Source organism: Euprymna scolopes, chromosome 24 (assembly GCF_053919585.1).
Source record: "Euprymna scolopes isolate OS-2025 chromosome 24, ASM5391958v1, whole genome shotgun sequence".
NCBI classification, from domain to species: domain Eukaryota; kingdom Metazoa; phylum Mollusca; class Cephalopoda; order Sepiida; family Sepiolidae; genus Euprymna; species Euprymna scolopes.
Window position 1 is genome coordinate 38,933,147 of NC_136505.1, and position 21,191 is coordinate 38,954,337.

The 21,191-nt window shown below is 32.5% G+C and overlaps 1 protein-coding gene across 3 annotated transcripts in view; it reads left to right on the forward strand.

Annotated features, from left to right (window-relative positions):
* LOC145246660 (annexin A6-like) overlaps positions 1 to 21,191 on the forward strand; it is a 143,609-nt gene that overhangs the window by 1,330 nt on the left and 121,088 nt on the right. For 2 of the 3 annotated variants that reach the window (XM_080108371.1, XM_080108369.1), the window contains exons 2-3: positions 14,860 to 14,976; positions 16,420 to 16,573. In XM_080108371.1, coding sequence (XP_079964497.1) covers positions 14,860 to 14,976; positions 16,420 to 16,573 — 271 coding nt within the window. Of the gene's footprint in view, positions 1 to 10,476; positions 10,599 to 14,859; positions 14,977 to 16,419; positions 16,574 to 21,191 lie in introns of those variants that run through there. The other variant, XM_080108370.1, reaches the window with a different exon arrangement.

Below are 21,191 nucleotides of genomic sequence, written 5' to 3' on the forward strand. Positions count from 1 at the left end.
TATGTGTTCATTTGTTTTCCTGTCATGCCTCTTATAGAGTGTGGTGTCATCAGCATATATACCCATCTCACAGGCAGTTTTGTCGGAGAGGTCATTAATAAATATTAGGAACAATAGAAGTCCAAGGATAGACCCCTGAGGCACTCCTGCATCTATATCATATTGTTTAGATGTACGACTGTCGAGGACAACCTGGATTTTTCTCTTATCTAAGAAGGATTTAATTATGTTAAGTATTCTACCAGTGATACCATATTATCTAATTTTCCTGAGGAGACCCTCATGCCTGCCATACCCTGTCAAAAGCCTTAGATATATCTAGAGCTACCGCTCTGCCCTCCCCCGCTTGGTCCAGTGAATGGTATATACGTTCAGAGATTACAGGGAGGATGTCTGCTGTGAAACGGGCTTGTCTAAATCCATATTGTTTGTTAGTCAGAAGTTTAGCATCTGTAAGGTGCCGGACTAGAGCATGGTTAATTATGGTCTCAAATATTTTGGTGAAAAGTAGGAGGAGGCTAATGGGGCGATAATTTGATGGGTCAGTTCTTTTGCCCGAATTCTTGAATACTGGTACCACAGAAGCAGTTTTCCAACAACCTGGAAAGCATGATTCATTAAGGCATTTGTTGTAGAGTTTGGAGAGAACTGGAGCTACTTCGGCTGAGCACTTTTTTAATAGCACAGCTGGGATGAGATCAGGTCCACATGCTTTTGAAGTGTCAAGGTTTTTTATGATAGCATGCACCTGAGCAGGGGTGATTTTTAGATCATCTAGCGTGGCGTCTGTCCGCAAAGTAAAGTCAGGCAGGGGGTGGTTGGAAGGGTCCAATGATGAGTTTGAGACAAACCAGCTGGCAAGTATGTTAGCCTTGTCGGTTGCTGAGCAAACAACCTCGTGATTGTTGGTTAGTGGAGGAATTGTTGATTTCCCATTATTTACTACACTGTTACAGATTTTCCAGAAGTCACAAATTCCTAATTTTTGTGCTTCGATGCGTTTTTTAGTGGTTTCAGTAAATTCTCTCTTAGCTGTCGCTATTTCTTTCTTAACGTTACTTCTAGCTTCTATATACTTCTATCTGTTTGAACTAGACTTATGTCAGTTAAATCTGCGGTATGCATGCTGCCTTTGAGCAATGGTAGTTGCGCAAGTAGAAGTAAACCATTGGGGAGAGTGGGGCTTGCTAAAAAATTTCCGCATGGGAAGATGTGCTTCAATTGCTGTTTTGAACCATTCAGTGGTCTCATTTGCGCACTGTTCAGCAAGAAGAGAAAAAATATTTCCCCATGGGGCATCTCTGATAAGATCTCTGATGGCTTCCCACTCAGTCTTTTTATAATATCTCGTTGTTTTGAGCACTGGCTCTTCAGTTTTGGGTCTAGAGTTTAGGGTGATTTTGACCATTATCACTGCATGATCAGCGTTCCTGAGTGGGCTGTCAGCATTGTGGTCAGAAACAGATCTAGAAATGATGCATGTTATTCTTGCTGGTCAGGGAAACGGGTTGGAAACGTAACCATTTGTGATAGGGAGTGAGATATATCGAAGCTATGTGTTGTGTAAGTAGAGAATCCAAGCCAGTTTTTGTGGTGAATATTAAAGTCACCAAATATATGTACTTGTGCGCTAGTGTCGAGGGAGAGTGCTGTGTCTATGCTGTCAGAGACTTTGTTTGTTATGGTGCAGTCTGAGGTCGAGGGAGAGCGGTAGAGAAAATAAAAGTAGCTAATGTTATGTTGTATGTTTAGTCTAAAGCACATAAATGCTTGATCATCCGTTTCTAGGTTTGTTTCTCTAGTCAGGGGGAGGGTGTTACGAATGTAGACTCCAAGACCGTGCATATGTCTGTCAGAGTCCTTACAGCAGAGTGGAAGATAGCCAGATAGCCAGGCATGTTAAAGTAGTTAGAGGGGATGGAGGAGTGTAGGTTAGTCTCACTTAGTGCTAAGATATCCGGGGTATTTGTTTGGAGAAATGCTTCAACATCAGCTAAATTAGTTCTAAGCCCACGGATGTTAGTGAATGCAAGCCTCAAGGGAGGAGGCAAGTTGAATTTGTTTGTCCCTAGGCCTGGTTTAAGCTTACTTTTTTATTGTACTGTCATCATGTTTTTAAAGAGCTTCAGTTAGGTAACAAGAGGTTATGCAAAGTATCAGACATGCAACACAAGTAAACCATTAGCTGACCTTTCTTCAACTAGGACTGTGACCTCAGGAAAGCCCATCGGGGATGAGTGCAGGGTCCCTTTCCATGCGCGACATGGCACTACAAACATCCCGATATTATACAACTGTTGATGGAGCAGCCGCTCTAAGCGCTACCAAAGAGTTAGGGCGCCTGTACTACCAATCGGAAACAGCAGCTAGGAACTGACAATCCGGTACCCTCAACCCATCAGGAGAAGGTAACCCCAATCTACTTGTACAGGCATGTGTGGTACTTAAGCAATCCCAAGTGCCCAGTTTTGAGGGGTGGGATGTGTCGGGAGTGGAAAAATGGCGTTCATTGCCCTAGACAAGAAACAAGATCTACCACTAAGTGTTTGTCGATGCACTGTGATAGTATCTCTGCGCCTGACTAATAAGCAAAGAAGGAGTCTGGTAGGTGATTCTTAAAAAGAAGTGTTAGTTAAATCTCTACTGAGTTAGTTTGAATGTTCTTGGTAAAAGGATCCATTTAATTATGATTCCAAAGAAAAGGGGTCGGTTAGTTCCACTGAATAGTTAATTTCTATATCAACATTTTTAGCTTATTTAAATGAAATGAAAATAAGTTGAGGAATGAAACCTAATTAGTTAGGTAGAATAGTCTCATTGAGAAAAGAAGAAAGGGCTCCAATTGCCCTTAAATTAATGAATCCATAAATGCTTAAAGGAGAGACTCAAATGAGGTCCTTCCAGTAAGAAATATATATGTGGGGAAAATAGAGAAGGCTTACTACAAAAACGTGCTTGTGTCTGCCTGTTCTGCGGGCTGAGAAGGAAAAGCAAAAAGATCCAAGATGGCGACCATGGTCTTTTAATGGCCATGGTTTTGCACAGTTCTCGAAAAATCACATCTCACATGTGATTTTGAGGAGCGCCCGGGCATCATAAAAGCAGGTTGCTGGGGGGAGTGGACAGAAGTGTTCAGACCTGTGTAGAGTGAACATCGTCAGACTTTTCCGAACTTGCTTACATTGGGCTTGAAGGCAACGATATTGTAGTCGGTCAAGAAGCAAGCCAGCAGAACAGTGTTCCATAGGCGGGCAGTTCTAAGAAAGAAGCGTTCAGACCTGTGTAGAGTGTGAATTGTCAGACTTTTCCGATTCAATATACATGAACTGAAGTTTTTCGGTTTGAACATCCTGTGCATATGGTTCAAATTTAAATCAGCCAATCAAAAGGCTGAAATAAAACATGAGATCAAATTCTTATCAACCAATGAAAGTTCGCATTTCATGCAATTCCTGACACATTGTTAAAGAAGGAAGGAAAAAGTAATGGGTATCTATTTCTTTTTTCCAAATATTAAATATAAGGTAACTATGTCAATTAATCGACAAGTAAATAATTCTATTGGTCACAAGGGCTTAACCAACTGTCATAGGTTGATTATTATTTGTTTTTTATTTTAATGTGTGACTTTATCTGCTTATGGTGAATGAATTTACAACCAATAAATCTATCTTATCTAGATTACCAATAGATTCTTAATAATAAGAACGATAACTTGAACATGAGTCAAATGACAATTTAATAAATACTGAGTTTAAAGAGAGAATGAAAGGAGTTTAGTGATTTACTTTTTCCAAACAATTCGGACAATTACATTTCCTGAAAGTATCCGACTGACTCACCCCAACACAATCAAAATGGTACCAACTTTCACCAGAATCACAGCACACTATATTCGTCATTTGTGATGGAATAAATTGGACAGAAGAAGGGACCACTTTCTTCCATAAATTCTGTAGAAGACGGCACAGAAACGGACTTTAAATCCAGGGGAAATAAATGTTTTAAAGAATGAACCTGTTCGCAAGCGTCCCTTAATACACAGGCTGAGTGAACTTTACCATCATTCCCATCGATAAGTATTAAGTACTTTGCCTAGACTCCAAAAGGATAGAGTTTTATTTGGAGATTTAATTAACACGATTTCTCCTACCGACACCTTCTGAGGGTGATTGCTCATTATATTGGCATCAAGGACAAGTAATCGTTGTGCCAAATCTTTCGGAATTTTTCAATTTATCTGTGTCTCAATTTCAGAGGCTGCAAAAGTTTTGCATGATTGGGAGGATCAGAACACAAATTGCTCAATCTGTAATTATTGATCAACAAACGTGGGTTATAACCAGTTTGTAAAAAGTGATTAGGGGTTAAAATATCGAGGCCCCCTTCAGAAACAGTAATATAAGTAAATGGTTGATCATTGATTGCCTTTTCTACATCATAAAGGATAGTTAAGAAGTCGAAATAGCTAACTTGCTTTATAATTTTTTTAAACATTATTTGATTGTTTTTATTATCCTCTCCCATGCATCTCCTTGCCAAGCTGAATAAAGAAATGACTAATGGAAGTTGACTTGAAATTTTCTTTGAATTTGTCCAAAACGAAAATTTCGGATAACAAGATACCAGACGCCAAGAAAGTCTTTGCATTGTTCAAATAAACATGTGTAGAAACACCAAACAAATTGGTAAACCTAATAAATGCCAATATAAAGAATCCAGTGCTCATATTTGGTAAAAGTTACAGATGTACGGCATGCAGGTGAGCAACAAAAACGGACATTTTCATGCCTTTGTCATTGTGATTTACCAAATAATGACCGGTAAAGTCAACACCCACTTGTAGAAAGAGGTGAAAAAGATGAGTGAGCAGTTGAGAACCCGAGGGGGCTTTATATGGCATTGAATTAACTTTTTTACAAATAATGTAATTGCGTAGAATTTTCTTCACTGATTGTCTCCCTTGAGGAATCCAAAATCCAGATAGCCTTAACTTTGAAAGAGTTGAATTGGTTCCTAAATGGCAATAATTTAAATGTGTATAGAATAAGAGATAACGAAAATGTAGTTTTCATTCTATTATTAACTAGTGGGGGTACCCGGCGTTGCCCGGGTGTTTGTAGATATGTGTGGTGTTAAATAAAAAAGAAACTGGGGGGGGGAGTTAGGATCGAACCCGAAGCCCTGAGGCAAAGTTTGAAAATAAAATCGGCCGGCCAGAATTAGTTAGTGAAAGATGTTTGAATTTATTTAAGCAAGAACCAAATTGACAGGTGCGCACACGGAAGTCGTCGAGCGTTACGATGACGACGACGTCAATGACCAGGTTTGTTTGTTATAAACGAAGTAAAAAAACAAAACAACGTTAAAACTTAAGCGGGGGGTGATCAAAACATCGAAAAAAAAACAAAAAAACTAACGTAAGGCAAACGAACGATGAAAACAGAAAAACGAACACGTGAAAAATGGCTTAAATAAGTCTGTTTCGATATTAAAATTTAAAAAATCGGTGGGTACCTGGGTGTTTTTGGGTGTGTGGTCGGGGGTGGATAAGTGAAGTAAAAAAAAAACAGAAAAACGAGCGTTACATGAAAAATGGCTTAAATAACACTGGTTCAATATTTAAATTTAAAAAATCGAAAAAAAAAAAAAAAAGGACATCTCACACCACGATTCGAACCCAAAACGTTTAGATAAGGAACCAACACGCTAATCAACTGACCTAACACGATGTACATGAAATTTGTTCAGTTTTTCAACTATTTAAAGTAAATCAGGTCATGACGTCATCTGGCGCATGTGTAGAATCGGTCGTCGTCACGAGAAGACCATTTTTGTTGACCTGTCGAAAATTGTCGATTTCGGGGTGTAAAAATGAACAATTTGGGCCAATTTTTCGAGCGAAGGATGGGGCTTCAATATGATACCAAGTTTGTGAATTTTCGTCATGTCTGTCGAAAGTTTTTAGCAGACACACAAACATACACACATACATACATACATACATACATACATACATACATATATACACACATTTTCGCTTTTAAACTAACTTTACTTGCCATTTTCGTTAGTGGCGTTAGTAGTAGAGTACATGCGTACAAGAGAGAAACGTATTAGTACGAGAGTTCAGTGTTCGTGCGTAATGATAGAATTAACACATTGCCGGCTTGTTGAGGAAGAATAGTTCAGTCCACACATGTTTATAGGTAGTAGTTATTGGTACAAAGGAAGCGGGTTAAAAGAGAAAAAAAAGGGCAAAGGTTTTAGTGTATTTGTGTGTTGTCGTGCGTGAGTGTACGTCTGATAGTAGAAACAGGACAAAGGGTGTGTGTGTGTGTGTGTGTGTGTGTGTGTGTGTGTGTGTGTGTGTGTGTGTGTGTGTTGGTGTATCAACGAGAGCAGTTCATTAGCATGACAAAGAATGTTCTTTGGGTAGTCCTGTAGAATGATAAAGTTTGTGTGGGTACAGCACGTGGAAATATATGGTAGTTAGAAGAGAGCCATAGCAAGCTCGTAGTACTCACGTCCATCCTGGGGCTGAAGCCCCAGATGATGTGTGCTTCTGGGCAAAGCAACGAGAAAGAGGATTAAAGGTTTGTGATTTTTGCCTTTTATATACTCGGTCACATGACTGAGAGCTGGCTTGTGATTGGACAAGCAAGGGAGAAATGGATTCCGAATCTCGAAGTTGTGAGAAGTAGCTTCTGCCTGTGATGTAGCGGGTGTTGGCTGCTACATGTGTGTCTTTAATTGCAAATTGTGTCAAAGGATGATGTTTCCCTAGAAGTACAGGGCATTTAACATCAAAGGGGTAGATGTTAGAATTCTGAATACGACCCTTTGTTCGCACCAGATCGTCTTTATTGATAAACAAGCCAAGAGCAGATATCCTTGGAGGTACAGATTTTATGCGACGTAAGACAAAATGTATGTATGTGCATGTGTATGTGTGTGTGTGGGGGAGGGGGGGGGGGTTGTATGCCTGTCAAAAACTTTTGACAGACACGTTGGACTGTGACAAAATTGGTATCGGTTTAAAGGTTGTATGCCGCGGACGGCAAATATCGAAAAATTGGCCCAAAAAATTATTTTTTTCACTCTCAACTGGGCCATTTTTTACAAGGAGGGATCACTTTATTCGTCAACATTTTTGCAAGTCATTCAAACCTTGCATCAACAACGTTGCATAAAACACGTTATTTCAACCGCCTGTGAAATCACAATTGTGGTAGGCACATTAATAAGACCGTTTGCTTTTTTCACCTCCTTTTCCTCCTGCACATTACGGGTCGAGCCTGCCTACCATTCCTAATTTTTTTTTTTTTTTTTTTTGCGCTCGTAATTTTGCTTTTTTTTTGCTGAACCAACACCCTTACACACACTTATATATATATATATATATATATATATATATATATATATATATATATATTTCTTTGGGGGGGGGGTCTACTTGTTATGGAGTCAGTCCCAGAAATTTCTGAAACAGTTTACGATATAAAAATCATTTTATTATATGTATACAGGGTGACCCCAAAAAAAAACAAATGCTAAATGGAGGCCATCTAGAACATATGCTGAAGAACGGAGAAAAAAATACCAAAGACCCTAGTGTTTTGATGTGATGTTTTGAATATAATAAACTAGTTATGACCAAAGTTTCATTTCATTCGGACAAAACACTAAGAAACGGGGCCTAATTAGAGTTGGGGCCCGTTTTTTTGGGGGGGGGGTCACCCTGTATTTTTTGGAGGTAGGCGGGGGATTTGACATAGCGAGATAAAGGGCCGTTTGAATAAATTCACAATGATTTAAATTTGTAAAATCATTGTGATTTTATTCAAACAGTCCTTTAAAAAAGAAATATGCAAAACTAGCCTGGGTGCCCAGCATTGCCTGGTGTTGCCCAGATGTTTAGAGGTGTGTGTTGAGCAAAAAAAAAAGTGGTAGTAGGCAGGCAGGCTGGCTCGAACCTGTACCGCAAAGGAGGCAAAGAACGTTAAAAAAAAAGGGGGGACATCTTTGCCGTTGCATCCATTGTCAAACCGGAAGTGGTGAAAATTTAGATTAAGGCTAGTCAATCAAAAAGAGGTGATGATATTCGAAAATATCGGTGAAAAAAGCGACCCTTCCCTGTAGAAAAGTGCCCGGTTGAGGGTGAAGGAACTAATGTTTTTAGCCAATTTTTTTATATTTGTCGTCTGAAGGGTTGAACTTCAAAACAATATTGATCTCATGAAAATCAATCGGCCCTGTCGAAAGTTTTAAGCAGACATACAAATATACATACATACATACATACATACATTTAAACAGACAGGTGAGATTTATATATATTTTTTTTTTTTTTTTACATAGGCGTCACCACTTATCAAGGCCGATAGGCCACTCAAGGATAAGGGTTAAAGAGTGTAGAGTAGTCAAAAGGACAATATAGTAATCGATAGTAATGGAAGTTCGGTAAATTTGTTAACTTAACTTATTATTATAAAGTGGTGCTTATGCACTTATGTTAGCGTGCTATTTTTTAAATAGTATTTTCAAGTTAAATTCAAGTTTACAATACCTTTTTTGATTATTGAATTGTTAAATGAAAGTACAGAATAGTTACAAAACACCCGCTAGCCCGGTAATATAAATGCAGGCAATCTGGAAGAAAGAGAGAGCCTGTTTCCTCCGTTTAACTATAGGTGGCGTTACTGTCTGTCCACCCAGTTATGGAAGCACAAAATGTATATAATGGCACCCTTGAAATAAAAATAAATGTTTTTGTTATATTTTAATTTTAAACATGTTTTGTTTTTTGTTTTTTTTGCAAACATATTTAAGTTTTTTGGGGGTTTTTTTTCAAACATATTTACGGTTTTATTTTTTTGTTTTCTTTTTTTTGCAAACATATTTAAGTTTTATTTTTTCAAACATATTTACGTTTTGTTGCTTGTTTATTTTCAAACATTTACGATTTTTTTTTTTCGTTTTTCATATTTATTTTTTGTTTGTTGTTGTTTTTTTTGGAAACATTTACGTTTCTTTTTTGTTTTTCCAAACACATTTACGTTTTTTCATTTTTTGCAAACATATTTTTTTGTTATTTTTTTTTTAAATATAGTTTTTTTTTTTTAATTTTATTTTGTAAACATGCGCAATTTATTACGATCTTTACCGCCAATTAACCCTTGCCAAATCACATCCTAATGGATGCGATTGTTGATAACATTTTACCTCTAAGTGACATGTATTTTCTTGAGTATTCCTTAAAGTATGTTCTCTTGGAAACGTAAAAACAAAAACAAAAAAACCCGCAAATGTTTGAAATTAAACCAGCAACAAAACGTAAATGTTTGGAAAAATAAAACTTAAATATGTTTGCAAAAACAAAAAAAGCGTACATGTTTGAAAAAAAAAAACAAAAAAACTTAAATATGTTTGCCAAAAACAACAAAAAAAAACATGTTTAGAATTTAAATATAACAAAAACATTTATTTTTATTTTAAGGGTGCCATTATATACATTTTGTGCTTCCGTAACTGGGTGGACAGACAGTAACACCACCTATAGTCAAACGGAGGAAACAGGCTATCTCTTTCTTCGAGATTACCTAAATGCGTAAGTCCCAATAAAGTGATTTTTAATATCGTAAGTGGCACTTGAATGAATGGTTTATTTTATTCTCGCTCCACCGTAATCACGTGATTAAAATTTTAGCAGACTATAAATTGGGAGACAAAAGCACCAGGAGACCCAATTAATGTCCCACCTTATCGTTTTCGTAATTTTTGGATATGTTCGTAACTGCGACATGACAATTAAGTAGATACCATTGGTTTCACTTAAAATTGAATATTTCATTTTTCGAATTTCGCTACAATTGGCCAAGATCAAAGTGTAGTATCTGTTCCGGCAGATACTGCAAGCAAAGACCAGATGTGGGGGCAACCCCACATGCCTGACCTTTAACCAGCTCCCATTTCCCACCTCTCGGGAGCTGGTCCCCTTTTTCCCTTCCCCCTCCCTTCACTCCTCACATTAAAAATCGGCCTTGTGCCTAATTTGCTCGGTGGGGGAGCAAATAAATACCATCTGTTCTTCAGATGTGGCACTTCCATTTCTAGTTCTCTTTCAGTGGAGGAAAAATCCTTCACGACTGAGACAATTTTTATTTTTGTACCTTTTCTCCACGTTAAAAAACGACCCTGTTGTCTAACTCTGTCCCGTGGGGAGGCATTGTAAATAGGTACAATAAAGAAGAACCGTGTTTCTATTTATTTATCTATTTATTTATTTATTTTACTTAAGCGTTTAAATAATAATAATAATAATAATTAAAAAAAAAAAATCAGTTGTTTGGGAGTAATGTCGAAACTGATTTCACTCTTAAATACTTTGGATAGTTGAAGTGGGAGTTAACAAGTTGTTAGTAATTTACAAATTTATATAAAAAAAGAAAGAAAGAAAATCTCGAATAACAGAATGCGTTCGTTAATTGTAACCATGAGTTTGATATTCTCGCACCTTGACAACAACGGTAAATATTGTGAAATTATGAAGAGTTGTTATGAATTGACATACGGAAAAATTGACTAGAACCAAACAGGTGCGTTGTCTTTTACATTTGACAAAATCTTACAAATATTTGAAGAACATTTCATCTCATCATGCCCAATTCTGTCTTCCGTTCAACAGTAGTATAGGAATCGTTGAAATATCTCATCTTGCTTTTGTTTTTTTGTTTTGTTTTTTTTCGCTCACATTTTGGATAAAATTGATAATTTACGTCACTCAAATAGGAATAGGTGCTTGCACAAAGAAAGGCGACATATCAAACAAGGGAGATAAATTGTGAAACAAGGGAGATTTTTTTAAAATTAAATTGTTAGGTGAAAGTAAACCCTCCCCCTTCCTATGTTAAGAATGGCTTTCTAAATAATATTATTCTTTCGGCGCGGTATAATACATGCATATAAACAACTAACAGCAAAAACAGTGCTTTAATTAAATTAATTAAACTTTGAATAATTTCCAATTCTGTTTTCTTAAATTTATATAAAAAAAAATTTTTTTTAAATAATCAAAAATTGAAAGTGATCTAAAATATGCTTTCTTAAATAAGTAATCTTAGTTATGTCCCCTGTTTCTGCAATTTATTTTTAAAAATAGATCTGTCGCTTATCTTTGTACAAGCACTAGTAAATTTTTACTTGGTTGCCGCTTTAAGATTTTTCTTTAAAATGACGACTCACTGAGGTTTTCGGGTATGCTGAAAACGAATATCGCATTCATATTTTCTGCAGATAAGTAGTTTTCCAGATATGAAGCAATGTAATTACTTTTGTTAAAAGCGGTGGCCATTGTTGTAAGGAATTACATTGCTTGATATCAGGAAAATTACTTATTTACGAAAAACTTAAATGCGATATTCGTTTTCAGCATACCCGAAAACTTTCGAAGTCGTCACTTTAAAGGAAACTGTTAAGGTAGAAACCAAGTAAATATTTACATAAGTACCTAGCAATATACCCATGGAGCATTCTTTTTACTCTGTTCGGCTTCTAGAATAGGATTGAAGTGTGGTAACTGTTCTGTCCTCAGTTGCAGGGAAGGAAATCTTCCTAGACTAATTATGCCTTTGTTTTTATTCCAAGGTACTCTTTGGAAGAGGAGTGGGCCTCGATTTCACCTTACATTAAAAAGCGGGCTTGTGTCTATCTTTGTTCTTGTGGGGAGACAAGTAAATTCATATTTTACTATATGTTTTTGCACAGTCACAGAATTTAAAAACAAAAATAAATTGGTTAAAACATACGTGTTAATAACAGATGTTAAAAAGAGTGACTGTCATATAGTTATATTTTTGGTACTTCTTCATTATTAGAGCGAAATTCAAAATATTGAATTCTAAATAAAACTGATGACATCTACTTAATTCTCATGTTGCAGTAATGAACGTATCCAAAAATTATGAAAAACAATGAATTATTAACGAAAACAGTTTTTGAAGACAATTAATGAGAATTGAGTTTTGCTAAAAAAAACAAAAAAAAAAACAAAAAAAAACAGAAAGTTCGACTTGTAACAAGGACGGTAACTATTTTCAGAAAACTGAAAATTTTAGGTCAATTTAACAAAACTCAGTTTTCGCTAACTGATTTTATTAATAATTAATTTTCTACCATATCGGTTTTCATAATTTTTGGATATGTTAATTACTGCGACATGAAAATTAAGTAGATACCATTGGTTTTATTTGAAATTCAATATTTCAGTTTTGGAAAAAATACAAATTGTTCCTCTGTGTGCCTAATATCAAATGGAATTTCCATAAACACAGTTTCTTGCCAAGAACGTCCCATTTATGAAACACATTACCAAGGGACTGCTTCCCCACAGATTACAATTTGATCATCCAATTTTAACGAATACTTGCCATAAACCGTCACCATAAGTAAATACTGTTCATTCATTCATCATTTTTCCATCTAATTAATCTTTATCTGGGCTGTGATACATAGTGACTCATTAGTAGTTTTTAAAGTAGTTTCAGTGATTCAGTTAAGCTTGAAATAGGATTTTTAATGAACTGTCATCCTTAATTTTGAAATAGAATTTTTAATTTGAATTCTGTAACATTTAATTTTAAAATAGCATTTTAAGTTTGAATTGGGAAATAGCATTTTCAGTGATCCAACATAATTTTGAAATAGTATTTTCAATGTTCTGTAACACTTGATTTTTAAATAGTATTTTCAGTTCATTGTAACACTTAATTTTTAAATGATATTTCCATTAATCTGTAACACTTAGTTTTTAAATTGCATTTTTATTAATCTGTAACACTTAATTTTTAAATTGGATTTTTATTAATCTGTAACACTTAATTTTTAAATTGGATTTTTATTAATCTTTAACACTTAGTTTTTAAATTGGATTTTTATTAATCTGTAACATTTAATTTTTAAATTGCATTTTTATTAATCTGTAACACTTAATTTTTAAATAGGATTTTTATTAATCTGTAACATTTAATTTTTAAATTGCATTTTTATTAATCTGTAACATTTAATTTTTAAATTGCATTTTTATTAATCTGTAACACTTAGTTTTTAAATTGCATTTTTATTAATCTGTAACACTTAGTTTTTAAATTGCATTTTTATTAATCTGTAACACTTAGTTTTTAAATTGCATTTTTATTAATCTGTATATTTTAAATTGCATTTTTATTAATCTGTAACACTTAGTTTTTAAATTGCATTTTTATTAATCTGTAACACTTAGTTTTTAAATTGCATTTTTATTAATCTGTAACACTTAGTTTTTAAATTGCATTTTTATTAATCTGTAACACTTAGTTTTTAAATTGCATTTTTATTAATCTGTAACACTTAGTTTTTAAATTGGATTTTTATTAATCTGTAACATTTAATTTTTAAATTGCATTTTTATTAATCTGTAACCTTTAATTTTTAAATTGCATTTTTATTAATCTGTAACATTTAATTTTTAAATTGCATTTTTATTAATCTGTAACACTTAATTTTTAAATAGTATTTTTATTAATCTGTAACCTTTAATTTTTAAATTGCATTTTTATTAATCTGTAACATTTAATTTTTAAATTGCATTTTTATTAATCTGTAACACTTAGTTTTTAAATTGCATTTTTATTAATCTGTAACACTTAGTTTTTAAATTGCATTTTTATTAATCTGTAACATTTAATTTTTAAATTGCATTTTTATTAATCTGTAACACTAAATTTTTAAATTGCATTTTTATTAATCTGTAACATTTAATTTTTAAATTGGATTTTTATTAATCTGTAACATTTAATTTTTAAATTGCATTTTTATTAATCTGTAACATTTAATTTTTAAATTGCATTTTTATTAATCTGTAACATTTAATTTTTAAATAGTATTTTTATTAATCTGTAACACTTAATTTTTAAATTGGATTTTTATTAATCTTTAACACTTAATTTTTAAATAGCATTTTTATTAATCAGTAACACTTAGTTTTTAAATTGGATTTTTAATAATCTGTAACACTAAATTTTTAAATTGCATTTTTATTAATCTGTAACATTTAATTTTTAAATTGCATTTTTATTAATCTGTAACACTTAATTTTTAAATTGCATTTTCATCCATCTGTAACACTTAATTTTTAAATAGTGTTTTTGTTTAAGACAGGATATGAAGCCACTTGATGTAAGGAGCTAAAAAAAAAATATTTCAAGTTCAAAAACTTGCCAATGATAAGTGTCAGATGGTATAGATTTTGACCCAGAAAACAGCAATTCTTTTCTCTTTATCAGAAACATCGCTCATCGAATGTGAGAACTTAAGAACAAAATAAGAAAAGCGAGAGTTTCAGTGATCTGTAACACTTAATTTTTAAATAGTATTGAAGTAGTAAGGTTTAGAAAACTGTCATATGAATGCTCATGTTAGTGTGCAATCTAGTCTAATCGGAACCACTGAAACATAAATATTATTTATTAAATTAATGTTGAAAATTTCATAAAAGATGAATAATTCTGTGCTGCTTGGTGATCAGAAATAAGTAAAATATTGGTTAGTGGTGTGTGTGGCCATATCATAGCATAAGCCCAAACATCAGCACTACTTACGCCCAGTAGTTTTTTTTTTTTTTTTTTTATTATTATTATTATTATTATTATTATTATTATTATTATTATTATTATTATTATTCTTCTTCTTCTTCTTCTTCTTCAAGAGTAGATAACTGTCACTAACAACAAAAGATAACTCTTAAAACTGTTCATATTCTCATACCAAATTTACTTATTTATTTCTTCACTACTGAAAAGAAACCTTCTATATATTATTTAGAGAAAATGCCAAGTGCTGGAGGGATATGTCCACCAATGATCACACCACTGCGAAAAAATGTTGAAACAAAGTACTCAACAAAAATCGATTCAACTACCCTGATCAAACTTAGTACAGGTAAGTGAATTATTTGTGTGTATATGTGTGTGTTGTCTTGAATTCAATTTACCTTCATCGGTTTGAATTAAATTTTTTATTCATCTTTTTATTAAAATGTTAATAGAAAAATGTTTGTGTTCGGTATTATTCAAATTTACTGCACGATCTTCTATCTATACTCCTATAATTTTTTTTTTTTTTTTGTATTGATATTCATATTAAAACCCCTTTTTTCTATTTATTTAAAAAGAAAATATAACTTTGTTATATATGAGTCGTGGAATTGTATCCATCTGCAAAAGATCTAGCTAGTTTTCATACTCTTTTAAACATTCATATTAATTAATTCGCTATTAGTTTGTTTTTTGTTTTTTTTCTTATGGGATGATCATCTTTAGTTAACTATTACGTGTAATTATATTTATGCAGATATTCTACATGATTTATACTTGTGTAAGATTTGTACAAAAAAGTTATAGTAAAAAGAAAACCTCTTTCTATATATATTTATGCGTGCGTATATATATTTGTTTAAAAGATTTTGCCTACCAAACTCCTCTGCCAGTTTTTGGTCTACAGATATAAAGCTTAATAAATAGGGTGTTCAAACCCATGTGTAACTTTATATTTGGGTTTTAGCGAGGGAAAATCGGTGCAAAAGTGTGAAAATTAAAAAAATGTAATTTGCCAGGTGAAGGTCGAACGACGGCATTACGAATATGCATGTGTAACATAATAGCTATTGGATTATGTTTTAATTTTTAGCCTTACAGCAAACATGTCTTCATAGCTAAAGCATTAACGTCAAAGGAAAAAGTAAATCGTAAGCTAAACGTTTTGGTTTCAATTCTCAGTGGTGGCACAAAAGTCATTTTTTTTTACTTTTTAAATCATTACTATATATTGTGTCCAATATAATATAATAATAAATATGACATAGGTATTAATCAAAATATCATATTTAAGCATATTTTATGACCGGGCAATGTCGGGTGGCCTGCTAGTTTTGAAATAAATTTCAACCGTTGTTCCATCACCGCAATGCCGCATTCATGTACTTGTTTTACAAGTACTGTAATAGAATGTACACTGATGAACTCATAGCATTATGCAATTCGTTTTTTTTTATATCCTTGCTAAGATGCGGTCTTACAATTTTTAGGATAAATTTTTCCACTTATTATTATATGCTATAATAATAATGATCTGCAAAAGAGAAATTTTCAGTTTAAATTAACAAAAATTAATGGAAAAATATTGAAAAATCGATTTCTTCCTTCTTTCACTCTTGGCCCATTTTTTTTTTTTTTTTTTTTTTTGCTCACGAGTGTATATATATATATATATATATATATATTAAAATGGTGGGGGGGGAAACGATTTTGCCATTTTTTTGTTTGTTTGTTCGACAGAAATATTAGTTAAAATAATTAAAATAATCTTTTACTTCTGTTTTTATAGATACAAGTGGTTGTAAGATTTACTTCACAACCGATGGTACAAAACCAAGTCCTTTTAAACGGAAAGTTGCTGGTCAGGAAATAACTTTCAAATATTTTGCCCCATTCACCTTAAAACAAGGTAAAAGAACCATCAAAGCAATTGCTGTTTCCAGGTAAATGATTCAAACTTGATATTTTGTGGTTTCCATGCTAATTATATTGTATCATTGTATTCTTGATTTTCATCAAGTTTTGTAATGGAGACTAATGTTTCATATAAATAAAGGGCACCTATACAAGGGTCGTTCCAAAAGTAAAGCCTCCTATTTGTATTAACTCAAAAAGTTGAAGAGCTACAGAGATGGGAGTGACACCATTAAAACGAGTGACCTTTTGTGTTCCAGAATTTTATTTTCTACATAGTCACCAGGATTTTCAATGCACTAGAAATTCAATGACATATGCTCCGCTTCTGACGCACATCCATGACACGGGTTGCTTTCTTAGAGTCTCACATTGTTAAAATCTGGAACAGAGAGATGAAAGTTTCAGGTTATAAATGCATAAGTTCAGTCATTATAACAATTCAATTTGCAATCCTCTCTGATCCATGAGGCATTAATTTTGGAACACCTGTCATATATATATATATATATATACTAGCAAAAGTACACGTCGTTGACTGGGTTCAAAAACAGACTACAGAAAATGGACTCTGATTTATGAAAGTATGATAGGTTATGAAAAGGAAGGGTTGTAAAGAGATAGCTTCAAATTTGGGGTATCAAAACCAAAGCAAAATATGATGAAAGTAAAAATAAAATAGATAAACCCCATAATTTATTATACCATACCTGTTCACACTGAAACACATCACAATATTCTGTGGATCTATATAAAAAGCCTTGTTAAACTTTGTGATATATTTCCATTCTATAGAAGTCAGGCGCAAACGAACACCCCATAATTTTATTATACCATATTTCTTCAAACTGAAACATCATTATCAAAGTATACTTACGCAGATAGATATGAAAAATCTTTATTAAAGTTTGTGCCTATTTCCATTCTATGGAGGCCAGGCGCGAACACAGACCCCAAAATTTTATTATACCATCCGTATTTAAGTTAAAACATACTTATCAAAGTATTATTAAGTACATCTATATCAAAAACACTTGTAAACGTTTTTTTTTTAATTTTTCAATTTTTTATTTCCATACTTTGTGGACCAGGCGCGAATGCAGACCCCACAATTTTAATGAACCACTGTTCTGCCAGATCAAACATACCCATTCCTGTGTCTCGATACATCTTCTATCATTATATGTAATCAGTTTTTTAAAATAGTCAACGATATAGGAGCCTATTCCTGACCACACACACACACACACACACACAAACACACACACATTCAGCTTTATATTATATATATATATATATATATATATATATATATATATATATATATATATATATATATATATATGAATTAGAATACTGATCTTAATCAGTGTTTTTATGATTTATATTATGAGAAATATGGCTTGATTATAATAGATAGATAGATGGATGGATGGATAGATCATTAAATGTATCATATATATATATATATATATATATATATATGTAGGTATTTAATTATTATAGTAAAAAAAATAATTATGACAGCCCTTTTAACAAATTCGTATCTTATCGTTGAGCACTTTCAGTTGAATTAAAAGTCGGTCAATTTAGCTCTTATGCATAGATCATCGTATAACGATTAGATCACTGTCTGACTGACGTAAATGAACATTTAAAATTAAAATATTTAAATTCAATGTTATTTTGCACGGTTAATGGTAGCCGAATTGATACGGTCTTCGCTAATTGAGCCAGAGATGTCTCGTGTTGCAGGGTTTGAATTGTTCGACTGGTGTTAATCGTGACACCCTGCATTGAAGATTCCTGAAAGGATGAAACACTAGTGTCTGTAGGTATTTAATTATTATAATAAAAAAAATAATTATATATATATATATATATATATATATTTTCCAGAAAAAAAGCAACAATAAAAATAATAAGAACAACAAAAATATAACCACTAGAAATAGCAATAATCCAAACCCAAATAGCAATCATCCAAATAGAAATAAGAAAGTTTATAATGAAGAGAAAAGATGTAACTGTAGAATTCATGCACTTTGTCCATTAAAAAATAAATGCTTGATCAAAAGGCATTGTTTTCCAAGCCACAGTATTTGCTAAATCCCAAATAATAAGAACTATTATGTAAGTATGATCTGCTCGGATTTAAAGACATATGACCATAAAAGCACATTTAGTAATAATAATAATTTAAAAATTTGGATATTATGACCATAAAAGCACATTTAATAATAATAATAATTTAAAAAAAGAAAACACAATAAAAACAGGACTAGCAACCCACTACTGGAAGTTTCAAGACAGTGGCATTTACTAGTAATCAAGTGGAAAATAATACAAAAAGCCAGTACATATAGAAATTCAGACGACCCATGTAGATTATGTCTAAATGAGAAAGTTGAAATTCTAAATTTTAAGAACCCCCAAAACATATTAAACCATAGAAGTTAAATAGCAAACAACTGTATACACAAAAAGTGCTTTACTTTACTATTAGAATACATAAGAAAAATAAAATAAAATTATAAAAATGTACTCCAAGCATGCATGTGTTTGGATGAGCTCAACTATTAATTCAACACATTCACAAAAATAAAAGGCTGTCACCCTATCCCCATTACGATTTCCAAGAGGATGAGATGCAGAAGATACTGTTTAAATTATTTGCTATATACTTTTATAATTTTCTACCTAGTTCTAATCATGTAGTGAAAACTGATGAGGTAAATACTGAAAATCAATGCATAAAATGTTATATCTTCTCATAAGAAATATTAATATATATATATATATATATATATATATATATATATATATATATATATATATTAGTGATGCGACGATTCCAATATTTTTCCTGATTCCATACTAAATTCTCGATTCTGATCAATTCTGATTCTTTATAAATTTTTTAAATATTTATTTATTCCCGATTATCATAAAAACACATAAAAATCGATTATGGACGAAAGAGGTGATCCATAAACTTTCATTTTATTGGTAGCTTAAAATCAATAATTATTTATCTTTTTATCATTACTAAACAAAATCAAATAAAAAAAAGACAATTAAAAGAATCGTTTTTGGCATTGGAAAAATACCCCCCCCCATTCCGATTTTTCTGATTATGAATTCCGATTAATCATCCCAACACTAATATATATATATATATATATATATATATATATATATATATATATATATACTGGCATGGGTACCCGACGTTGCCCGGGTGTTTGGAGGTGTATGCTGAGCAAAAAAAAAAAAAAAAAAGGGTCAATTTTTTTTAACTTTGACCCCTATTATGACCCCTTAACATTTATTGTTTTGGGCTCAAATCCAGTTATTAAGTTAGATCCATGTCCAAGGAACTATATAACTAAAATTTCAAGTGTGTAGACCAAAAATTGTTGGAGAAGTTTGGCAGAGTTCTCAAAGGTCAAATCGTTGAACTTTGACCCTTTAACATCCAAATTTCTAGCCGAAAACCGATTACATAGATTTTCCCAAATATCAGTATCCTGTATATCTAATTTCGAGTATGTAGACTAATAATTGATAGAGTTATTGCATAGGGAAATGTACACAGACAGACACACAGACACACAGACAAGTTCATTTATATATATATATATATATATATATTGGTTATGAATATAATTTTGGTTTGCCCGATATTCAATGTGGCCGACCTGTAACCACATGGTCATGGAATTTTTTCCTAAAAAAAGTGTACCAGATTTTTTAGGATGTACAAACAACTTTTTTTAAATTAACATCAGAAGAATCGCATCTCGGTGAAAACATAAGATCATAGACTTTTTTCTCTGTTAACGAAACAGCTGTACTGGGAAAATTCACGATGGAATAAAAGAAAGTTATGAAAAAATTGTAAGTCTTTGAGTTTTAGCAAAATTTTATACTATATATATAAATATTAATTCATAAAGAATAACAGCAATTTCTGCAGGAAAGCTCAATGCAGCATGCAAAAACGTTAAAAGAAAAACACAACACAAACTTAGTCGTATCCCATTATAAATTTAATTTAATATTTTTTTCTCTCTCCCCTACCTACAATTTCTCCATTCCTAACTCCTTCTTTTATCTTTCTGTTTTTTATTTCTCTTCCCCCAATTCTAAATTATTTTTCCTCTTCTTTTCTTCCCCTTTTTCTTTTTTTCACATCTTTGCCCCTTTTTAGTAAATAAAAAACCTTTCATTATCTCAGGCAGATGCCAAACCTGAGTAGCTTTTCTCATTTGACAAAGCCCTTGCAGGTTGAAAGAAATTTATAATGAGGTCAGTCTAAGTTTGTATTGCGGTTTTCTTTTAACTTATATATATGAGGATTGTTTCAAAGTAAAACCTCCTATCATTTTTAAACTCAAAAGTTGAAGAACTACAAAGATGGGAGTGACACTATTAAAACGAACCACCTTTTGTGGTCAAGAATTTATTTTTCTACATAGTCATCACCATTCTCAATGCGCTTTTATTAGCAATGAATCATGGCTGTGCGTGGGTGTCCAGGGCACATTTTGTCATACAAGGGTCATTCCAAAAGTAAAGCCTCTAATAATTTTTTTAACTTCAAAAGTTGAAGAGCTACAAAGATAGGAGTGGTACCACTATAAC